Source organism: Amphibalanus amphitrite, unplaced genomic scaffold (genome assembly GCF_019059575.1).
Source record: "Amphibalanus amphitrite isolate SeventyFive unplaced genomic scaffold, NRLGWU_Aamphi_draft 000014F_arrow, whole genome shotgun sequence".
Classification (NCBI taxonomy): Eukaryota; Metazoa; Arthropoda; class Thecostraca; order Balanomorpha; family Balanidae; genus Amphibalanus; species Amphibalanus amphitrite.
Window position 1 is genome coordinate 807,077 of NW_024881510.1, and position 24,885 is coordinate 831,961.

The following is a 24,885-nucleotide window of genomic DNA, read 5'->3' on the forward strand; positions in this document are numbered from 1 at the left end:
AAGTCAACATACCACGGGAAACCGCCCAATAAAAAGTCGCGGTATATATTCCAGTCAAAAGACATGGCAACGCAGCCTGCACAATAAATCTAAAAATGGACGATCAATCACCATCATATCATCTTAACAACTAAATCAACAATACTGCCAGGCAGGAACCTCGATTGGTACAGCCACGGGGCTGCAGGTAGAAGAGGCCATATCCGCGGCGGGCCACTGACCTGATCTGAACAAGGTGTTCGAGTCTTTGAACACACGGAACGGTCTCAGTTGCCGCGATATTGCACAGAGACTGACCTCTGATCCTGTCACAGAGCGCTCAGACTGACCTTAGTCACCAGGACCGACAGAACAGCATCATACTGCCCCTGGGTCACCGGACAACGCCATACTCTCCGGTCACGGAGAAAAGTCCTCCGGTTACAGGACTGACCTTGAGTCAAAGGATCAAGGCCTTGAACGACCTCAGGCAACGGGACAGGACAAGAGCTGACCTCAGGTTACCTCAGGTTACGGTACAGTCGGGACTGTCCTCGGGTCACAGGACAGGGCTGGGACTGCCCTCAGGTCACGGGCAAAACCAGGGCAAACCTCAGGTCACGGGGCAAGTCGTAACGAACCTTGGGTCACAGGATATGACCAGGACTGACCTCAGGTCACAGGATAGGGCCAGGACTGACCTCAGGACACAGGAAAGGACCCAGGGCTGACCTCAGGTCCCAGGAGAGGGCCAGGACTGACCTCAGGTCATAGGAAAGGACCCAGGACTGACCTCGACCGCAGAGCGGGAGAGGAACAGCTGCTCCTCTGGCGAGTCTCTGCTGAACCCGTATCGGGGGTGTGCACCACGGCGCCGGCGCGGCACTGACCGCCGGCACTCCGCAGCCGATCAGAACTGGTCGGCAATCCGCGCCATCTCCGGCGGCGCCCTGCCGAGTAGTGTCAGCAGCCAGATGGTGCGCCGCATCGCCCACATCTTCACAGAGTCCACGCTGGAAGCACAAACCGCGTAACGTTACTGGACATACTTCACGCTAAGCACACTGACTAGCGTGGCAGCCTCAGTTTACTTTGAAAACATCAGACATCATTACCTAACCTAAATGTAAACAATCATGCACGGAATACACACAGTAGAACTAAATTGCCCCGCCCACATCTTAATGAATTTTCCCTACAAATAAATCCAAGACAATACAAACCACCGCCTACGTCCTAGCAAGCTTCACACTGAGCAATGCACTGGGGCACAGACTTCTCTATATAAAGTCTGTGACTGGGGTCATTGCAATGACGCCCTACCTTGGGAACAGTCAGCACCGCCACAATAAGCCGTACTGTCCGCAAACTTTCCGAGTCTATACATGAAATACGATCGGAAGCATTACAAGCGATGAACTCCAATGAACAGTGAAGTCTGGTGAGAATGACCTTTGGGTCTTTTGGTCACAACAACTGTTGTCATCGATTGAGTGTTACATAAGTTCAATCGGCCTTCAGCACCTAGCATGAAATACCCGTGCGACTCTGACGTTTGAACCGAAGTAAGATGACAGTTGCAAAAATACTTCAATATAAAGTATCATAGTCTGGCCAACCTAAGAAAGAACGGAGTTACAACGATTTAACCACGTGTTTGCACGTGGTTTGATCATTGCTAATGAATAGGTCCAAGAAAAGCTGTCTGAAAAGCCGAGGCATCTTCAGGCAATAAAGTGGCATGTGGATCAACAGCGGCTGCGTTCTTTCTTAGGTTTCTCAGGCTAAAGCGTAAATATAAGTCGCGCTGCACTCACAAGAGTCTCCAGTCGAAGACGAAGCGCTGCCAGTAGCCGGCCAGGCGGGCGGTGACGCCGGCGCCCTCGACACGGAAGGCGCCCTGTGTGGCGCTGCGGGCCATCAGCCGGTACCGGTCCACGTGCGAGCCGTGCTCAGCAGTGATGGCGCGGATCAGGTTCATGTTCCTGGTGCACCGGGGTCACAGAGGTCACAACGGGTCATCGGGTCAGGGTCACTAATACAATTACGAACACAAATACACAAATGTTCATTAAATTTGCGGGATTTGGGAATAACTATCAGTATAATAGTAACTTTAGCAAAGAAGAAGCAACTCAAATGATCTTGTACATGGGCAGATAAAAGACAGAATCAAATCATCAGCATCAGAAAGGCAACAGCTAAAACTGGTGTTACTTGAGCTACGCAAACAGAGAAGATACACAACATAAATGCGCTTCGTATGTGCAAATGCGACGAGGTCATGCAGCACTAGCTAGCTATAGCGCCTTCTACGAATAAACCGAATATATCATACTGCTGTATACCCCGACCGGAACCCAAACTATCTCCCAGAGCAGTTAATCCCGTAAAATGATATCTACCAACGTATAACCCCACTCCTCACCCCATTCACCATTCCCAACACCCCCTAAACATGAACAGTCCACCCGGATACGAGTACCCAAATCAAACACCTCCAAACCCCCGCAGCTCCTCAATACCAAACATTGCGGTTATCTCCGGGGAAGCTGACGACCAGCGCTGCCCTCGAGCGCTGTTACAGAAGCGAGCGAACCATCAGAGGCCACAGGTCAGCAGCTGGACTAATGAGTATCGGCCCGCGGACGAGCCTCGCCGTACCACGCGGGACTGACGGACAGAGTACAGAGGTACAGGGGTACACCGGTACAGCGTGTACCGAAGTACACCACCCGGCACCAGCCGCTAATACATGACGCTCGCGCAGACGTATCACCGACACCAATCAGGGTGATAGAGATATCGGTCAGCAGAGGGACTGCCCAGGGAAACCACTAATGGATTGTCCCGCGACTGGTACAGAGTACCGCCACACGGACCATGAGCGGTACACAAAACCAATAAAAGGACCCTGAGCTCATGAGCTCATAAGGTCGCAGAGTATCAACGCACGGACCCGAGAGGTATGTACAGAGAACCAACGCACAGACCCTAACCGGTACAGAGTACCAGTGAAGGGACCTGAGAGTACAGAGTACCAACGAATGGACCCTGAGTGGTATAGAGAACCAACGAATGGACCCTGAGCGGTACAGAGAACCAACGAATGGACCCTGAGCGGTACAGAGAGCCAGCGAATGGACCTTGAGCGGTACAAAGTACCAACGAATGGATATTGAGTGGTACAGAGAGCCAACGAATGGACCCTGAGCGGTACGTGCCAACGAACGGGCTCTGAGACAGTATCATGCTGCCAGCATCTCAAAATGAGAACATAAAATATCATCATACCTCATGGTAAGGGAGGAACGTCTTGCCATCGGGAAATGGCAGGAGAACGGCTACGACCTCCATCAAACGAACGGGCTGCGAGTTGGTGAGAATGGAAGGAAGACGGTTTGTGGGTTCGGAACAGGCTGTGGGCTCAGAAGAACAGGCTCCGACCTTATGAGAATTGAGTGTTTGCTTCAGTAAACCAGCTGTGGTCTGAGCAGATGGGACCATGAGCTCAGGAGAAAGGATTGTGAGCTCAGAACGGGTGCACCGAGCTGACAGTTGACACCGAGTTAACGACTCAGACTGAACGTCAATCTTAGGCCAAAAACGGACAGGATTGGAGGGAGCGATAAGGATTAAACAAAGTGGCCCACAAGAATCGGTGTGAACTGAAGACAGCGAAATAATAACGTCGAGCAGTGCTGTTAGCAAGCCTCATGGCGTGGTCATGCAAATAACATGCTCCAGCGTGCCAACCTAAAAAGGTAAAAAACAAATTACAAAACACTAGCCATGCGATAGTTAGCGAAAGCAAACGGCGGCGCCCTAACAGCCCTGGGAACCGGCAGCCTAGGGATATCCCCGCACCCGGAACACAATAGTTTGCCGGTCATGAACGAAAAAAAGTTAGATGGTCGAGGAGGATTACCATAAACGTGTTGAAATGCTCGCCAAGTAAAAGTAAGACCAGTGAGTGGTGTTAGTGAAATATTGACACCATGCGATGAACAATAACATGCAGCAAAGCGACCGGGCCGGCCCATCCAACAGGACTGATGACTGCAGATATTCGACGGGGCAGTGGGTCATCATTTGGGTACAAAAGAAAGGCGGTACTCAGACATGATCGTGCTTTAGGGGTGTTTAAGAAGGGGAACGATGCATGCTTGGACTGGGAAGTGGGACCTGCATGAGATGGTATGTAAAGATGAGAGTCGGGCACCGCAAGGGATCGTGCAGTCACGAAGTGCTTATCTCAGGGATGGCAAAGATACAAACTGGGTTCGGTTTTTGGGCAGGGGATCCTACAAGCACTGACTTATTATCTCAGGGATGGCAAAGATACAAACTGGGTTCGGTTTGTGGGCGGGGACAGGGTGGGACGAGGGATGGCAGACAGGAGAGTTGGACGAGGCCGGCCCGGCGCCGGCCGCTGCCGCCCGGCCCGGCCCGGCCCGCGGTCACATCTGCCGCCGCATGGAGCCGCTGTCGGCCGGCCGAGCTATGTACAGAGCGCACGCGCGGCGCGGCGGCGGAGCGGCGCGCGCCCACCCACCTGATGACCAGGAGCACCGAGCGCGGCAGCTGGCGCAGCGCGTCCGTGATCTGGTCGAACCGCTCGGCCGCCTGGCGGCGCATGTACTCCTGGTCGCCGGTGACGGCGTGCCGGAGGGCGCGCACGGCGCCGCCGCGCCGCGGCAGCGGCCGCTGCAGCAGCATCTCACAGAGCAGACAGTGGTCTGACGGCACACACGGCCCCAGACCGTCACTCCACTGACCGAAACACCAGCGCCAGCGGCGGCGGCAGCGCGCGCAGCGTCTCCACCAGCCGGTAGTGCAGCTCGGTCACCCATTCGGTCAGCTCCGGCGTCAGCTTCACCCGCGTCATCCGTGGACCGCGCGCGTCGAAAAACAGCGCCCAGTAGTCGACCGGGTCGGCTCGGTCAGCCGGCGGCGGCGGTACGAGGCGCTGCACCAGCGCGATCGCCAGCAGACGGTAGTCTGGGAGGAGGGAGGAGTCTGGTAGTCTGGGGAGTGGGGCGGCTACCAGCAGGGTCTACCCACCGCGCCGGACCGGAGCGCCGCGTCCGACCCGACCGTCTTATCCTATCTGATCCTATCCGTCCTAACCACCTAGCCTAACTCCTAACCTACCTGTCTACCCACCCGTTCACGCCCCCACACCTACCCCGCCTACACAAGGAACAGTGCACGCCTTGCAGCCTACCTCAACACCAGAAATATCTCATTCGGGATGTTGTTGAACGCCTCTCTCATCTTCTCGCGGGCATGCTCGAAGCGGGCCTGCATCTTGGCGCGGTCCTCTTTGGACATATTTTTCCAGGCCTCACGGTCGAACGCTTTGGGGCCGCGCCGGCCCAGGAGTTCGTTTTCCTGTTTGCTGCCCTCTGGCGGGCCGACGTACTTCTGGGCAACGAACATACAGAAGAACCGGTACTCGTCTGCCGGCACGGACGGCGGGTAGCGACGTGAGGGCGGCGGGCGGACCTCTACGGACCACGGGAGGGTATTGAGACTTGAGAGACCGGAGCTGCAGTACAGCGCCACCTACCTGTACCACCGGCCATCTGGTGTTGGTCCGTCACGGCAGGCCAGCTCAGATAACAGGCACTGAGCGTGCGCTTCTAACATGCACATGATTCGATGGGGGGGGGGGGGGGGCATCCTCAAAACGGGCAACAAAACATAGAAGCCTTACGTCTGTTAGCACTTACCTGCAGTCTAAAGACAAGTTCGAGACGCCACGAAACATGTTTGAACAAAAACAAAAATCAAGTTTGTTGAACGTGAAATTTGTGCTAGATTTGGACTAGACAGCACAGGCTCCGATTGAACGGCAACCACTATTTTTTTTTGCAGCTGATGTCACTAAGTTATGCAGCTGCCTCCGCTGCCAGTTCATTTGACAAACTATTCTCTGCCCATGGGGGGTCATCACCTATTTTCGAATAAAACGAATGCAATGCAACACATTCAGCGCATTCACATTCGAATGCAACACATTCAGCGCTGTCCCGGCTCACCCATCATACACTCGGCACCTCGTTCCATCACCCTCATCCAGAACGGACGATGATGCGTCGACTAACTTCTTACTAGGATGACCACGCGCAGTAGACTCCGCCTCCGCATATGCAGCCCTACACTTCGCTACCCGGCTGAATGACATCGAAGTACTTGAAGTATTCGTGGCGAACGCATGCTCCACACAACACTAATTTATTCGGAGCTCACTCGTAAGGAATGTTGTCTCAATATGTTAGAAAATAAACTTGTTTTCAAGGACAAAGTTATCACGGCATGTCGTACTTTAACAAAAAAAAAAAAAAAACACACACTGTAACAAACTGACAAGCGAATATAGAAACAAAAGCAAGTTCTGCATTTTGCTGCTTAAGCCGTCTAACAACAGCTAGCGATTTGATCCAGTCAGGTGACTGACAGGTCGGTCGTCGGACCTCTCTGCCCCGGCCCACGGTCTAGCTGCAGGTCAGGACCAGGTTCAGGAAGCGCCCCTGCCCCGGCCGGGTGACTAACAGGTCGGTAAGCGCCCCTGCTCCCCCGCCGGTAACTTACCGGTGACACCGAGCTGGCCGGCGAAGCGCGCCATCGAGGGGTGATCGTTGAGCACGATGGCCTTCCAGAGGTTGGCCAGTGCGGTGCGGACGGTCTCCGGGAGCCGCTGGTAGAGGCCGTGGTCGAGCAGGACCAGCTGCGCCCGGCCGTCGGCGCCGCGACGCACCAGGACTGACGGACGGAGGAGGGTAACGTCACCGGAGGTACCGAGCGGCGAGCGCACAGTGTACCTATAGAAGCTGTCGCTGTACATCGCTGGCCAGCTGATATCCTCTGTCCCTCCCAAACAGGTAGGGAACACTAATCACTAATCGACAACATTACCACTAATCACTGATAACACCAATATATTGAGATGGTACGGCATTCACTGTTGTCTGTGTTTGTATCGGTAAGCCACCCAGTGTTGTCACTTGTCTGTGTTTGGGTGGGTATGGTACTCTGACTGCTGTCTGTGTTTAGGTCGGAACTCTATTGCCGGGGGGCACAGAACTCACTATTCCCTGGGTGCGGGTCGGCGTGCACGAAGCCCGAGTGGAAGATCTGTTCGGCGAAGGATCGGATCAGCTTTGTGTCCACGTCTGCTACGTCCAGGCCGAGCTGCTCAATACCCTCGAGGTCGCTGATCTTGACGCCGTCTATGAACTCAGCCGTCAGCACTCGCTGGGAAACAAGTCCATATTTTAGTACAATCTTCAGCGAACGACGCATGACAAACTAACAGAAGAGCCAGACGAATCCCTTGAAAGGGCAAACGGACCCAGCGGACAGACCCACCGGCCGCACAGGATAGCAAAGCATCAACAGATCGGAGCTCGCAGGGGAAGCGCAGTCTGCACGTGACATATTAAAACCTCGGTGATCGGTTCAGTTGATCCATAAATCAACTGATATAATAGTTAATACATGAATTACACAGCTGTCAGTCCAATCTGATGGCGTATCTTTGATTATGGAAAATGCCGGATCTCCGCAATCGCAACACTCACCAGCGACGTTTTGTCCCAGTGCACCTTCGGCACGTGCACGAAGCTGAAGTGCGCGAGGTCAGAGGCGCAGCGCTCCGCATTCTTCCCCTCGTGGATGAAGTCGAGCTCCTCTGCCAGAGTCTTCTTCAGGTCCTTCATCACCCACTTGAGCGTGAACTTGGGGTGCATCCAGGATATGAGCTCCAGGAGCATCTCTATGGTGCTGATGTCGCCGTGAAACCGGTCCTGGAGGTCGATGTACTGCACCTTTACCGCCACCTGAGGCACATAAAGAGACAACACCGGTCAGAGTGCTGAGACACATCCCAGTCGGTCGGACAGAGCGACCAGGGCCACGCCCTCCCTATCGCCCGTACAAACCGGCACATTTGTACACTGGTGTGGTGACCGACACACACTGGCTGCAGAGCGCGCCTGAACAAACCGCTCCAGCTCTCGGTGTTAGATGGTCGGGTGGCCATCGTCTCATCACTATCCACTATTACCACCAGGACAATATTGGATGCGGGATGAACTGGGAGAATCAGTCCGTCATGCACAGTATGCGCCAATTAGAGAAAGCCAGTGTCCCTACCAACTCATTGCGTTCTCACGGTGTCTGGCCACTATAACATACACTGCCGTAGTGGTCAAAACCAATTACGTTCGGGTGACCTCTGGCCTGAGGTAATGACCTAGTCTGGCCCGACGTAATCGTTTTTGCTTTTGCACGGCAGTACAGTACTGGCACCACCCTCCTAGCCCCAATGTGGATACCACCTCTGCAGCTGTCAGGGTACCGCCCCTCCCCATCAAACCTCACCTTCTCCCCGCTGTGAGTGGTGGCCTTGAAGACCTGCGCCAGACTGGCGGCCGCCACCGGCTCTGGGTCAAACTCTGCGAACATATCCAGGTGGGAGCGGCCGAAATCCTCCAGGAACAGGCGGCCCACCTCGTCGGCCCGCCGGTTCAGACACCGGTCCTGCAGCACCTGCGGGCGAGGGAGAGAGTGACTCAGTGCTCCTAAGACATCTGTCCTACTCCTGGAACATCTGCGAGCAAGGGAGGCGGAAGACTCACTGCTCCCTCTCAACTGATTCTGCTCGACCTTGAAACTACCTAGTTCTGAGCAGTAGTTCTGAGCAGATGCTGTCTAATAGCCTGCTAAGTGCTATACACTATATGTAGTCTATGTTTCATAGTAGCTGCTTAGGTGAGACAGCACGGCATCGTATTTCTATTTTCCCTGATTTAACGTTGCAACAAATGTTCGGTGACCTCGCCCCACCCCAGTCTTCAGCTGACCAAGCAGCAGCGCAAACTGCAGCAGTCAGATCGGCTCAGGGGTGGGGACTCAGCCGGACCGACCTACCTTCAGCGTGTTGAGGTATTCCTTGGGCAGGATGTGGTTCATCGAGACGAGCCCCTGGCCCAGCTTGACGTAGAGGCCGCCGTTTTTCAGGCACCCGACCAGGATGCGGTCGGCGGCACGCTGGTGGCACCCGCTCATTGCTGTCTCATACTCCGTGGAGGTTTCGTCCATCCCGCGAGTCGACCACCAGTAGTCGAGCGAGATGGTGGCACCGATACGGACGGAGCTGTGTAGGGGGAGGTGGACGGGTCACCGCGCCGTCCGCGGCGCACGGTTACAACTTACAGAGGTCAGAGGTCACAGGATGACCCAGCTGGAAACCGGGAAACATGGGCTCCGCACACTAGACGAATGAGGTGAGCTATGACGATGAATAGACCGATTTGTTTTGTTTTGTTGGGTTAGGCCCTTTCGGTCCAATTAGACCATTTCAGAGCCGGGAGGATGATAGGATATAGGGAAAGACATTGGTCTGGGCAGGCACCCTAGTGAGTCGCCGGGGCTGAGCCCGTCCAGAAGACAGGCCACCCAGCCCCAAGGCACTCACTGCACCCGGCTACGGGGTGCGCTCCCTCGGGAGCAGCGGTGCCGCTCCAAGGGAGCAGCCCGCGTGGGATAAAGTTGCCTGTCCAGCCCGGAAGGGGGTTGCGGCGTGGAGGAGAAGGTTTTCTGTATCCCGAGGATAGAAGCACGGAACGGTCGAATAGACCGAAGCTTCGTCGATGGAAATGTGTTGCAAAAGGTAGCGATTTTATCAGATTATAGCGATTATACGGAATACGGATGGACGTAATTAGTGACGTAAACGTGGAGCACGCAATAAAAAAGCTGCCGACGCGTGCGTCACACTTACCGGACGAAGCGGCCCACGCCCTCATATGTGACTCGCAGACGCCGGCGCCCGATGTCGTCCTGACACGCATAGTAAACGGCGGGCACCACAGCGCCGCCTAGCGTCGCTCCGACGAGGCTGTACTTGAGCAGTCGGCCGGCAGAGCGGCGGGACGGCCGGCCGGCTGAGGCACTCAGGGAGCGGACGGCGCCCAAGGGCGGCAACGCTAGCCGGACGCACCGGCGGAGGGCCATCGCAGGCAGCGGGAGGACCAGTGGCGGGAACACCAGCAGACAGCGGCAGCGGGGAACAGTAGAGCAGCTGCACCCGTACGACGACCGTTCAGAGCCGCGGAGGCGGAGGCGGGGTCAAACGACGGTCACTCAGACCTGTAAAGGCGAAGGGAGAGGGCCAAAAAACGCTCAGTCAGATGTGCGAAGGTGAACTATTCGCAATCACCAACTAATTATATAAATGACATTGGCAGTGAACCATGGCCAGCTCATGATGCAACAAGCGATGTACCACTCTCAAAACATCTTATATAAGTTAACACCTTATACATGCATATACACAGTCGGCGAAACTACCATGAAGTTATAACAACACACATTGCAATCAGCTCGACATGGCGCGGACACTCAACGGTTTTGATTCCCAAGGATACAGGTATAACGTACTCGGTGCTCTTTGTTTTTGTGGAGAGTAGAGTTGCAAAGTTTTCCCAATGGGCTGCTACCGGCACCGCCCCGCCCCACAAACATTTTCTGGGATACCGGCATGCTACCACGCCCCAAGCAAAAAAACCGCCAAATTACCGGCATAGGGGAGAGTGGGGTGGGTTGTATCAGTTTTTACTCCGAGACCCATAACCTCGTAACTATCCGTGATAAACTCATTATTTCCATACTATCTCCTTCCTTGATTCTTCTGCTTTTTCGTGCCAAGTAACTTTTCCGTTACCTCTACCAGTTTTTCTTCTACGGTCTACCGAATAGAACAATGTTTTTGATACAACTTGCCCCATAGCTTGGGTGAGTTGTATCACATGGTGGGGTAATTTGTATCACTATTTCACGTTTCAGGGTGTGTGCTTTCTACTGGCTTTGAACATAACAACAACATTAAATGGGGTTAATACAATTTATATGCTCAAAGGCTTTACTTTTATTAGGCCAAACTTAGGTCAATGCAATCCGAACGAAACATCGAAACGTCAAATGAACGAAACATCAACAGACTAGACGCAAAAGTGGCCCGTTAAGAGCAAAGAAGCCAACACATTGTGCCGAAATTGAACGAGTATTGACTAGCTATCTACAAACGCGAGCCAGGGCTTAGCTTTCGCGATCAAAAGCAACATACCCATACATACATACATACATACATGTTATAACATACCCCACCCGGCTCTGATACAACATGTACCTCGCCGCCATCTTGGAAAAAACATCCTCGTGCTCAAAAACAGCGGACAGCTGGAGAAATCCATTTTCACTCACGCAGCCTTAGAACCTACCCTCACCACCGCTACGGAGATCTTTCAAATTCGTGCACATCTAAATGCCCAAAACACACATTTTCTTGCAACTTATTTTTTTAGAATGACATTAAAAAAACATAAAATCGGCTCTCACCTCGAGACTTGTCCATCCAGCCACACGACAGAACAGGGAAAGATTGCGCCCGGAAAACCTCGTCGGCTGGTCGTGTCACGAGCGCCGTCTATTGGATAAGTTTGGCACAATTCGCCCTGATACAACTTGGACATGATACAACTCTCCCCGCTCTCCCCTACTAAAAAACCTGCATTCTTGATTCTGGCTTACCCCTACATGAGATGCCACATTTTGGCAATTTCAGTAACCGCCCCACCCAACAGCCACCCATTGTCCAACTTATTACAATTCCATAGCCTCTTAGTGTCCAAAGTTTGAATCATATGCTGATAATTTTTTTGTGCATAATCAAAAATACCGGCATGCTACCGGCAAGACATGCCAGATACCACGAAAAAACCTGCGGTAGTGAAAAATTACCGGCATGCCGGTAGTGCGGTAGGGAAATTTTGCAACTCTAGTGGAGATATTATCGTCACGTTTTATTGATAAGGCCAGATTTAAACTTTGACCACCTCCTCAAAATACAGCGTATAAAACATTCGACTCGAAAACCAAAAGCACTAACCATTTTCCCGTGTTTGAATCAGTAGTACATTGTTATTCGGCCTATGACGTGGACTTTTACGATAATTAAAAGCGGTTCTTTTATGAAACAAATTAGAAATACATATCTCAAGGTCAGGCGATGCTCATCTCGTGTCTAATTCGACTCGAGAGCACAGCAAACCACGCAGGGGACCGGTGAGGCTAAAGTAAACGGCCCACAAGCTGTCGGTGCCACCGGTAAATAACTCACGTGCAGCGTAGCCCGGTCCGTGGCGCTCTGCCGCCGTCACCGCTGCGCAGCCGAGTCCGCTACGTTAATGGGCCGAGACTCCGGCCGGCCGCTGGCCAGGGGCCAGTCGGCGGCGCACAGTGGACCCGGACCGGACCGATTGCCGAAACGCGTTAACTGTAGCGGACCCAGCCGCACTAACTGCAACGGCGCACAGTGGACCGAACCGTAATAATTATAGATGACCGATTACCGAAGCGTACTGACTGCAGCGGACCGAACGCACTTATCGCAGCGGCGCACAGTGGACCGGACCAGAAAACTGCAGCGAAACACACCGTACCAATCGCAGCGGCGCACAGCGGACCGAATGGCACTTACTGCAGCGGCGCACACTAGGCCACCGGCACATTCAATGCAGCACAACGTAGAACTAGCCGGGCACCGCTACAGCTGAGCGCAATATGCCCACTAATCGGTTAGATTTTCTGCTTGTTGTGCGCTGGCCGCTGTGGCAGCCGCGGCCCAAAGTGCAGTAGCGGCAGCCGGCGTATAATGCCGAGTCATCAAAACTTGCCGCCGGCGGGGGAGGGGCGGAGCGAGACGTGCAGAGTTGCTCAGACGCACAGAACGCCGCCGGCCGGGGCAGCGGGTAAACCGCCCACCTCAGCACAGCGCCGCCGGGTTCGGCGGGGTACGGCCCGGCGGGTACGCCTCACCTCGCCTCAGCAGGGGAGGGGGAGGGACACTACATTTCAGCCTCCAGAGGAAGGGAGCGAATGTCGGGGCAGCTTTTCAGAGGACATTCAGCCAGCCCCACCCAGGCCGCTATCGGTTAAGATACTTATAATCGTATCGGCCTTGTGTAAATAGAACCGAGAGGGTCATCACGAGGCCACTCGTGACCGACCAAATAGGCCTCATCGCGTACGGAGGCCACTCGACAGCGCTGGCTCAGGGTCTCCACGGTACTTCAGAGACGCCAGAGTACAACAGAAGGAGTCAATGCAAGGGCAGTGCAGCCCAGTGATTAATGAGAATGCATCTCCATTGATGTGGGGCAAATGGGACAGTCACCCCCTCACGATCCTTCTTGCCCTTATCTTCTGTCTCTGACCCACTCTTCCCTTTCAAACATGCGTGCATTGAATTTCAATTGATTACGATTCCAATATGAGTGTTCCTTACTATGAATGCACAAGAACTCAGCAATATTTCAAGGCTTATTGGAGGAGTCAAGCCAGGGCATTACATTTGAAATTGAGTATAAGGCCTTCCCCATCACTCTCCTTCCCCCATCCCTGGGCTCTTATGAGCATGACACAAAGAACTGGCCACTGGGTATGCAGCAACCCCAGACTCCTTGACAAACTGTCCTCTCCCTCTCTTTGCAGTATCAGAGTTACAAAAGAGGTTGACTTTCTAGAGCCTGTGAGCAAGCTCTAGACATTAGGGACTGATGAGAGCAGTGAACCAGGACATTCCTTCTCAACCAGTGTTGGAAATGAGGCCCTTTTCTGGTCCCGGGCGGGTCCAAAAGATTTTATTCTCCTTACCAATTTTATACTCCGGCACCTCTGTGTCAAAATGTGACTAGCAAAAGAACAGCGACTGGCGCAAAGTCGTCCAGACATCAACAAACTAGCAAATTACGGAACGTTAACCGATTCTGGAGTTTTTATGCTTTGTTCTGATTTATCAAGTCATTGGGCCCGCGAGATTCATGCACAATCCGCAAATTTGGGATAAGGTGGATCCCTAAAAGTTATCCTTTGTTGTGCTGCATGGTAACCAACTGACTGGTCTTCCCACAGGATCCTCCATAAATGAAGTCTCCCAGACCAGTCCTACGTGGAACCGGTCCCTGGCCTGCTCTTCCCGGCTGTTCCTGCTCCTTAACGGTCTACGCACTGCGCCCAACGGACTTTGTGGACTATTCGAAGACGCTTTGATCCTGTTCGTGAATCTCCTCATGTCAATCCATATTATCCATTGTAGCACATTCAAATGTACAATTTGTGTTCTAGCTGGTCAAATCGTGCACAGAACTAAGACATTCGTTACATTGAATAAGTAATTCACCGCACATCCAACTTGCGTGCCTCGTGGGTGCCTCGCCTAAAATTCTTATGATACGTACCTAAAATCGAGCAAACTATGATTGTAAATGTCAAAACCAGCATATTTTTTTTTTTACACATGCCATGCATCACACGAATTGTGACGTGAATGCATCATCAATGCTTCATATTGTGTTGTGTATGCTCTTCGTGCCTAATAAATGTGCACTTTTTATGCTATCGCTTATCACCAGCAGTGACATATTTTGGTCTCTGTTATTTTCTGTAAGAGTGAAGGAAGTAGACCGAAATGAAGTGAACAGGGTGTGAGCATAGCTGTGAATCGGTGTCCGCCTACTAGCATGGTTACTGGCCGTAATGCCCACCATAATGCATGGAACGGGCAGCATTTCACACGTTGGCACGTTTCTTATCACAAACAAGTCCGGAAACGAAATGCAAGATGCGCTTATGTTCGCTAAATCGTCTTTCTCGACATGTTTGCGAGAAGGGCGAGAAGAATAGGCCACAGGACAAAGGTCAATTTGGGTCAGGGTCATGAAAATTTAAGTTAACATGTACAATTGATCAATACGATAGTGTGGCAATTTTCAGCGAGGTCTGCCGCCCTCACGATGGTTATTAATGAAAAACTGAGGGGCTATTTTGACCCCGCCCCCTGCAAGTGCCGGATAGACGCTCTCAAAAGCAGCAGAAATGTATGCTATACGAACGAGTCGAGACTGAATTTGCCCCCCCCCCCCCCCCACAAACACACACACCAACCGTAACCGATACCGTCAGTCTCCGAAACTCCGCTCTGGGCTCAGGCTCACACGGTCCTCGCATACCTACGGGCAGCTGTGCTGCTTGGCTGGAATCCGTTCCGGCCCCTCCTCCCCATTCAGCGGCTGCTGCCAGGCAAACTCTGCAGGTTTTCTCTCCAGAATTATGAGCTACTTCTAGTCAACAAGTCACAAGTAAGTATAAATTGTTTCATTGTCAGCAACAACAAAAAAGACAAAATAAGGCTGCGATAAAGCCTAATATTACGGTCCCACAAAGTGCATGCATCACAAAGCGGTAAAACTGTCAGCTCTAACCCTATGATTCTATTTCTATTCTATCAAACCGGTAACGGCATCTATGGGGAACTCTGTAACCTCGGTTTTTCTGTACGGTTTATTTCAAAAACGTTAAATTTTGCCGTTGTTCGTTGCCCCGGAGGCGTCTAGAAAAGGGCTTTAGAAATTAAAGTAATAAATATAAAGGGCATCAACAACTTCCCTTGCACCTCCTCCATAGTTCTATCAAAAGAGCACAAGAAGATATAATCCCGATAGCGCACAAACTTGTTCCAAACACGGCTGCACCATTATTAGGATTCTCCGCAAAATAGGTCTTCAGGGACCAGAAAATTTTCAGATACCAAAACGGTTTTCTCCCACTTTTTTGCATTCTACAAGAAGATAGATTCATGCTGCTTACTTTAATAGCTCAATAATGCAATTTTCATGGCTTGGTTCAAAATATTATTGAATTTCCTGTTTCTCCGACCGGAGAATAAAAACTGTTTATTTCGTGGTCACTTCTCTTATATTCTCCTTAAAACTATTGCACTTAGCACCCCCAGAACTTAGTTTTTGCCACAAATTTGCTTTATTTACCTTGTGTATCAGTTATAGGCTATGTTGTTGCATATAAATAAGATTTTATGATAATTTGGTCCGTCCATCGAAGTTGACATCGCCATGTTTCTTCTGCTGTGGCGTCAGCTGATCAATCATAGACTGAGCCGGATCGAGCCATGTGGTCGCGGCAGTGCATCAATTGGTGTTGTCTGCTATTAATTGGTTGGATTGTGGTTAATATCTGATTCATGTTTGCCCTTTTTTTTGCCCGGACTCATGGTAAACAGAACATTGATCAGTGCACATGACTGCATAATAATTGAATATTTAAGCAAAGCACAAGATGAAAGCGGTTGGAGTGAGCTGCCCAACTTGTCAGAAGTTTGAGTTATAGTTTCGGTGAGAACCGGCGCGATCGTCAAAATTGAAAGGTAAGTTAAGCACAATAGTTATATCCGGAGTAGGTACCTATGCAGTGTCGGATCTGGGCTGGATGATTAACCCGCGTCCCGTAGGGAGGAACGAAACGCCCCCCTCCCCGTCTTTTTCCGTAGATATCTCCTAAACGGCTGCAGATATCGCCACCAAACTTTCAGGACCCCTCCGGGCATCAATTTTACACATTGTGATCAAAAAATCGTCCAGAGGCTATGATGGGTTGGCCACAAATGGCGTCAGAATGACGTCATGTTCTGCCATTTTCCACAAAAAAGGTTTCGCGAGAAGAACTGTCAGGCCTACAGCTTTCAAGACTCATAAAAAATGTTCATGACATAAAAGGTGAAGAATTAACAGGGCTATAAAACTGCTATCCGATTTTTGAAATTTTTAATTTTAACCCAAAATAAAAAGTAACTTTTGGATACAATAGCCAAAAAATCCCAAAAGCTTTTCAAATTTGGAAAAATTGAATATATATAATAGAACCTACAGTCTTCCAGTATTTATAGTCACCGTGCAGTCTTCTATCCACATACCAAATCTCAGATCGTTGCCTCTTTGTGGCCAGGTTATATCGAGAAAACTGTTCAAAAATGATGACGTCAAATTTTCAAACTCAATTTTTAGCAATTCTAGACCACGTAGCGCAAAACAAAGACCACCAGTAGACTCCCCGTGACGAGCTGCTTCGGATCGATACCAATTTTATGCAAAAATATCAACTTTGAAACTTGACCTTATTTGACCTGACCTTGACCTGACCTTCACCAGAACATAGCCTAAACTGACCCCAAAGGCTGTCTTACCCACATAATCGCATTTGTCATGTAAAATGGACCATAAAACAAGTATCACACGACATTTTCATTTTTCATATTGTGACCCTCAGTGACCTGACCTCTGTGACCTGACCTGGTGTCATTGACGAATGACCTTAGATAGCAAAATATGTGTTTGACGAACAATTATCCACCGATGATTTACAATAACATACCAATTTACTCGATTTCACAACACGTTTCTTGAAATGCCCGTAAGCGGTAAAAATGCGACCTTTGACCTGAACTGTGACGTAATCGGTTGGACCGAGGTCAATGAAATTGGGTCACAAGGTAGTTCCCCGTTGGGGCTATCCAACGCCGTTTGAATTTTGAAAATCAGCCGGTGAATTTCCGAGATCCTAGAGGAGAGGGGTCGAAACCAGGGATGCGGAGCCGGAGCCGGAGCCGGCATATTTTGCCCGGAGCCGGAGCCGTGAAACAATGTAGCCCGGAGCCGGAGCCGGAGCCGGAGCCGTCAAAAAAGGGGGCGACTCCGGCTCCTTTTCTTAACCCGCGCCCGGCTGGGGGTCCTGGATTTCCACGCCCTGCTGGGGGGGGGGTGTTTGAACACCCCCCTTCTAACTCGGCTCCTGGGCCACGTAGCGATACGCGGAAGGCGGCGTTCAAAAGAGCGTCAAAAATAATGAGGAAATCACTTCGGTAAATTTTTGGTCAGGTCAAAGATCAGGTCACCAGAGGTCATTGAAGGCAAAATTTCGCCGATTTCCAGGTCGAATGTCGACAATTTCCAAAAAGCCAACGCATAACTCGGGAACCAATAGAGCTACAGCGCCGCGGAAAAGCGCATTCGATAGCCCTATTAACGCCCTTTCTGAATAATTATCTCAGATTTGACCTAGCGTCAACGGTAGCGCCTGCAGGGGGCAAAAACTGCAAAAATAGCCGATTTTTTCGGAAACAGTTTTTCTGCAATAACTTTTGACCCAAGCCTTGTACGAGCTCACTTTTACCGGCATCGTGTTCCTCTCGTCAAGACGCATCGAATGAACTATAACTTGACCTTGAAAGGTCAACTTGAAAATTTGATCTCAGGTCAAGGTCATGACCTGACCGGAAAGGGTCATGTTGCATATCAGTCGATCCGTATCGTCGAGCTGAACACATCTAAGGCGTTTTCATCGCTCTAGCATGCCTTTATCAAAAGTTATTTGCGAAAAACTGTTAGATACCATTCGTGACCTAAGATGACCTCAGGGCATAAGCAGGAGTCACGGACACCATTTCCATGTTCAGTGTGTCTAAACCACTTATAATTCAGTGTTTGGGAGTGTTTATAATGTCTTTCGTCCAAAAGAGGCGCATTTCAATTTTCTCCCCTTGACTTATAATGGGGAGGTCGCAAAATTGACCTGACCTTAGGTCATCGATATCAAAATTCTGAGATATACATTTTGTACATGCTATTGCTCTTAGCAATCGCTGAAAGTTTCAAAGCGATCGGTCACTCGGTGTAGCTATGACAGACATTGAAACTTTTTATGAGGTGAGGTCACTTCAAGTGACCTGGTGACCTGACCTTGAATGACCTTGGTCTGAAATTTTCACAACATGTGTAGAATTGATGTATGATAAGGTGTAACAAAAACGGCGGCGCTCCGCGCCGCCCGTTTTTGAGATATTCGCGAAAAACCACAAGGGGGGTGTTCAAACACCCCCCCCCCCCCAGCAGGGCGCGGGTTAAGAGGAAACAATTATTTACAGAGGTCGGTTTGACAGTACAAGGCGTAAAACAATGTGGTATTCAAAATAGCCTTGTTATACAAATACAGAAGCAACGTGTACCAATCCCATCGCCTTTTTTCTTCCACCCGTATTTAATTGATCGCATAGGGGATGTTCAGTGGGATGTACTGAGTAGAAGCCGGAGCCGGAGCCGCCGGAGCCGGATCATTTTACTCGGAGCCGGAGCGGGAGCCGCCATGACATTTCACCCGGATTGTCTGCACTATGTAGGAGGGCATATCCAGGAATTTTGGTGAGCATATATTTTTGCAGCCATTAACGCGGTGTTCCCGTATGGTGGACTAAACATGGGCACTGGTTGGGTAGCCCATGTAATGGGGTGTAGGTGGGCTGGATGTGGGCAGCCATATGGGGCCCACGTGTGCCCCACATGGCACATGGTACCCATCTTGAGTCCATGTGGGCCAGCCCTGGTGGGCCCCACCGTTTGCCCAGGGACAAATTAATGTGGGCCCCACCAAGTGGCCCACCTTGGCTCCATGTGGGGCCTTGGTAATAATGCTGACTGGGATCAGCCATCGACACAACGAAACGCCGGAGGAAATGTACCACTTTTAACATGGTTTTAGAACTGGAATAGCAGTTATGCAGCTTGAGTTGAGACTAGCAATCCTAAGCTCGTAATCCTAAGCCGTAATCGCCACGCCATATGTGGAAGGCTTTTGGTGTCAATACAATACAATACAATACAATACAATACAATAGCACAAATCAGGAGCTTTTACAGCCGAGCGATCACCCAGACAAAGATATTCCATTTATCGTTCCGAAATTAGTGTCTTACGCAGGAATGTGGTGTCTTACGTAAGAATGCGGAAATTGTAGCCACCTGTCGCAGAGGCCAAGCTCAGCCAATCAGCGTGCAGTTGGTTTTAAACTACGCAATGTGATTGGTCAACGCGTAATCCTAAGCTTCCGCGTGGAACACTATTTTATAGCCTCTACCAAAGATGGAATATAGTTCTTCCTATATGAAAATATTTAAAAAAACTTTGTAAATATGAAATATTTTCTTTTCTGATCATTACCTATAAGCCTAAAAATCGCAAAACTGTAGTAACAACTAATTTGAGAAAAGTGGTACATTTCCCTTATTTCCGACTCTCCTCGACTGCACCGAACACACAGCACAATTTTCAATCCCTTCTCTTGTCATAAGAGCGTCGTGTCACCCTCTCTTTCCTCAGATCACAGTCTCTCCCCGACTCTTCGCTTATCTTGTTGTCAGTCAGAGGCATAGTTACCCACAGTAGTCGTATATATTGGTCATATATATCATCATTCATCACCCGTAGTAGATGATATATTGGCGTCATACCTATCGCCTGTGTTGCACCGTGCACGCCTAAATATGCCTAGATATAAAATACTAAGTAGGTAGGTACATGCATATTCACTCGCTAGGGCTAGTAAGTGAACAGTCTCGTTGGCAACGGTGAGGTTCTCGCATTTTTATGAGTACAGCTTCAAATTATTTTTGAAATTATCCTTCCCATCCTCAGACCAACCCATTCGCACCCTCGCTCACAATCTATTCCGGGCTGGTACTCAACCCTCACCAGATAACCGTCGCGGTGGCGAGGACAAGATCTCGACCGATCTAAATCCTCTTCGGGATGGCCCTATATGAGCGATAGAGTGGGCTGTCCAAACGGGAACTCCCGTCCCACCTGAAAGGCCTTTCCTGATACGGCTCACCGTAGCCACTTTCGTCCTCTTGACGGTCTCTGTCGCTGTGGCGCACCATCGATGGTACGTACGGTCCAATGGCTCCGCTCCACCCTATCATGTCATCATCCCACAGCTCCGTAATGACATTTTCAAGCCGAAAGAGATTGCCATTAACAAATCAAAACGCTTATCTTTGCATGGCCATCAGTCCTTCCAATAAAAACAAAAACGATTTAAGTTAATTTGCATTCGCTGCGCTGCGCTGTAACGAACTTCTACACACAATGTGTCAGAAAAAGATGTTTCATTTTAACCCTATTCCTGGCGGGCTCCGCCGGGACAAGAAACTGGCGGGGGGGGGGGGGCCGATTCGGCCCCCCCCCCCTGAGATCTCGAGAACGAAGCAAGATAGCGACAAGCGGTAAACGGCATCGGATACGCACGGCCAAGATCTACAATTTTTACTAAGGTCATTTTCAGGTCAGGTCAAAGATGACGTCACAGGGGTCGAAAAAGTCAAAATGGCGGCGCTAGATATGGAGAGAGTTTTTCTCGAATAACTTTCGAATTAGTCAAGATAGGAACAAACTAAGGGCATCATCGTGATCCTCTCGTCAATCCGCATCGAATGATATATATTTTGACCTCGAAAGGTCAAGGTCAAAGGTTGACCTCAGGTCACGTGACCTCGAGGTCATCATGTATATCATTCGATGCGTCTTGACGAGCTGAACACAATGAGACCACGCACGCGTCTGTATCTTGTTCCTGTACGGAGTTATTGGCCAAAAACCTTTGGTGACCTTTGATGACGTCACATGACCTCACAGCTGCCCAACAGCAAAACAGACCTCAAGGTAGTGAAGGTTGATCGTATATGAAGTCATGTATGGTATATGGGGCCATTCCGACCCGTTTTAGTGGTAAAAACAGGGAGTTGATTTTTCCCCCATTGACTTATAATGGGGTGGTCGCGAAATTGACCTGACCTTAGGTCACCGATATCAAAATTCCGAGATATACAAATTGCACATACTGGTACCCTAACTAAACCCTGAAGAGAAGAAATTGATCGGTCAAAAACTCTAGCTCTGGCGTGATTGCAAACTTTTCTGAGGTAGGGTCACCAAACCGCCTCTGGTGACCTGACCTGAGGTCAGATCAACTCAAAATTTTCAGACATGTTGCGTAGAAGCCTTTTAGGAAAAGTCAGAAAATTTGAGCTTCCTAGCTCAACGCGTTTGGGAGAAATAACCAAAAAACCTCGGGGGGGGGGCTCCTGAGGCCCCCCCCCGCCAGGAATAGGGTTAACGCGTTCCAATAAATATGGATTGACATGGGAATGCACAAACAGGATCACAGGCGTCTTCTGGTGGTCGACGTCAGCTGGGTGAGCCTTGATGGCTGTGGATCAGGAACAGCCGGGAAGATCAGGCGAGGCAGGACTAGGAGACGCCCATTTGTAGGTCCCTGTCGGAAGGCCAGTCAGCTGGTTAATAAGCAACTCAAGTTCAAAGTTAAAGAAACGTCGAGCTTCAGTGCTCAACAAGGGAAGATGTGTTCTATAAACAACACATTTCCTGTCGAAGTCATACTGACAGTAGGTTATCAAGTTTTTGTGACCTCTGCCGGCTCGTGCCAAGAGGGGTCTGCCGTTTGCTTTCACAATTTACCTTACCTTACCTTACCTTACCTTACAGTATCGGGATTTTTAGGCTAATTTCACATGAATTTTTTCTTGAGAGGAAAACAGGGAAATTTCGTTAATTTCGGATACTGCGGGAGGGGAAAATGGTTCGAATGCACATCCCCCCCCCCCTCCGCGAATCCGCCAGTGTCACGGCCGCATCAAGGCTATAGAACGGCCGCATATCCAATTTTGGGGCTGCTATTCTCCGGCCAGATTTTATTCTCCGGGACCAGGACTGAAAATGAGAATTCCAACACTGTTCTCAACCCTGATAAGCCCTGCCCATTTTGGAAATGTCATCACTCACTCGCCCGCAGCAGCGTTCCATGAACAGGGTCTGCTGCCGAAATAGTTTCCGACAATTGTTTACAGCTGATGCACATTGCTAGATAGTGTGTTTACAAAATTGTCTCCATGACAACATGGCTTGCGCCAGTTTGACTTCATTGCGCCAAGTTCAGTGCAATTAGTTTTCTTGCTGCTCGGCAGTCGCTGGATTGCGGCCGCAGCAAGGTGACGTCATACATTCGTCATACTACATGAGCCCCGCCCCTTTTCGTGACGTAACAACCCGGCTGACCGCAGCGACCGCCAGAGTTCATGAACAGGACCCAGGGTTTTAGCTGAGTCTCTATAGTTAAGGCATTCTGCCATTACAGTGGGGGAAACTGTGGTCAAATCTTCTATTTTTGGAAGCCTTCCATTTTTGGAAGGACCTTCCATAAATGGGTATGCATTTTCCAAAAATGGAAGGCTTCCAAAATTGGAAGGTCTAATCTCAGTGTTCCCAACTGTGATTCACATTCTTTGATTTAAGTTACGGCCTTTTTAAATGTGTAACATTAATAGTTGATTTTGCCATTTATGATCATTGATATAAGGAGAAGCAGCAGTGCTAGTGTTGGTAATACAGGCATGCTATGTCAATGTACATAGTGATATAATAGCATGGTGTCCTGGCGCACTGCTCTCTTTTTCTACTTCTAGAGGACACATAGAAATTCAGAAGAGAAAACAGCTGGTCAATAACCAACCAGGAGGAACACAGCTATAGCCCTGACAAAAAATGGTTTAAATTAAACTTACTATTCCTCATATAAATTGAAGATTCATGCTCCTTCGATAGAAAGTAACACGAAAAACGGCGCAGCAACGCCTATTTAATTCGTCCCATATTCCGGAAAAAACATTGAAAAATGACGAGACCTCCACCCAAATGTTTGGCAAAAGCCTTAAAAAATTGAAATCAACCACACAATATGCTAATAAATGCAGAAAACGGCAACAAATACAAGTTTTACTCGCCACTACACTCCCGAAACCGCCGCACTCTGTCCAGACAATTCCGCACTGTAAATAAAGTCGGCGGTATCGAACAAGCATGGCCCGTCACTAAAGTACTTTTAAGGATATTTACTTTTCGTTTTTGATGCTTTTTGCTTACAAAATGTTTGATAAAGTCTTATAAAACCATCGTTTGTCGGTAAATTTTTGTCAATTTTCCACGACTCATTACTTTGAAAAATTACCTAAAATACATCCACGCTAGGATTTAGGCATCCACGCTAGATTATGGACACTTCACTATGGCGAATAGAAAGCGACCAGGGGCGATAGTCGCATTTGCCTCATGTTCGGCGGAAATCGGTAAGTTCCAACATATGCGCAACATTTTCTATATTTGGGTACGATGACGTCGTCAGCGTACCCATTTTTGGAAGGTGCGTACCCATATATAGAAAATCCTTCCAAAAATGGAAGGCTTTCTAAAAATGGAAGATTTGACCACAGTTTCCCCGACTGATTATTTTGATACAATGCCCTACATATAATTTAATGAAATTAATGTTTTGTCATGAGGTAACATTCACACTTTTACAGTAGGTATATCTCAGGAAAAGCTATAGTCTTGCAATAAACCCTATTGGCATGGCAGTGTAAAACAAATTAAGTTTTTAATTTTTTCTTTTTACATTCAGCTCTAAAAAAAAACATTTTTTAATTAATTTGAACTTCATCAAAAATAAATGTGGGAAATTAAAACTGAACTTTCCCTTCCAGTTTCCACTTACCTTCTTCAGCTGTCTAGTTTTAATTGGGTGGATGCTGATTGCTGATAAACCCTGATTGCTAGCGTTAGTCAGCTAGGACTTGGCTGTACCTTGGGCTGAAAGAATAACCAAATACTAAGGAAAAACAACAAGAAGTCGTGTCTAACAACCACACAGAGTAGCGAGGAGGGGGTGGGGGGGGGGGGGGGGAAATGATCGCGCTAGATTCGCCGCAAAGATCCAATGCTAGCTAAAGAGTCACGTGACCTGTCTTGAATAACAGATCAAAACGCTGCCGTCTTACCACGTGACCAGGCTACTCGTCTTTTATATGGAGCCCCAAGTTTGTACGTGAGGTCATAGCGGTCATAACCGATGTCATAACATTGGACAAAATGGACATATAGGGAGGCAGCTCACAGTTTTGTCCCTCCCGTCTGTCGTTTCGATCATCAGACATCAGGATGCTGAAATCCTTCTCCTCCACGCCCCAACCCCCACCCCGGGCTGGACAGGCACCTTTCTCTCATGCGGGCTGCTCCCTTGGAGCGGCACCGCTGCTCCCGAGGGAGCGCACCCCGTAGCAGCCAGGTGCAGGGAGTGCTGGGGGG

At 49.8% G+C, this 24,885-nt stretch overlaps 1 protein-coding gene across 20 annotated transcripts; it reads right to left on the reverse strand.

The window, feature by feature from the left end:
* Window positions 1-29: 29 nt before the first annotated feature.
* LOC122384275 (uncharacterized aarF domain-containing protein kinase 5-like) lies at window positions 30-24,552 on the reverse strand. Of its 20 annotated transcripts, none has more exons than XR_006257011.1 (11): window positions 24,296-24,458; window positions 9,770-10,137; window positions 8,917-9,142; window positions 8,368-8,535; window positions 7,566-7,823; window positions 7,074-7,239; window positions 6,577-6,747; window positions 5,207-5,441; window positions 4,758-4,980; window positions 1,797-1,964; window positions 30-992 (listed from the first exon to the last, which is right to left on the reverse strand). XR_006257011.1 is itself a non-coding variant. In XM_043371501.1 (10 exons), exons 2-10 carry the CDS (start codon window positions 10,000-10,002, stop codon window positions 890-892), a joined length of 1,728 nt encoding a protein of 575 aa, XP_043227436.1. In that variant the 5' UTR covers window positions 10,003-10,137; window positions 24,296-24,552; the 3' UTR covers window positions 30-889. The 20 variants fall into 20 exon arrangements, 12 of the variants coding, with proteins under 12 accessions (XP_043227436.1, XP_043227484.1, XP_043227512.1 ...); XR_006257013.1 differs by lacking the exon at window positions 24,296-24,458 and adding an exon at window positions 23,529-23,577 and having other exon boundaries at window positions 4,535-4,980; XR_006257014.1 differs by lacking the exon at window positions 24,296-24,458 and adding an exon at window positions 23,310-23,577.
* Between the last annotated feature and the right edge of the window lie 333 nt (window positions 24,553-24,885).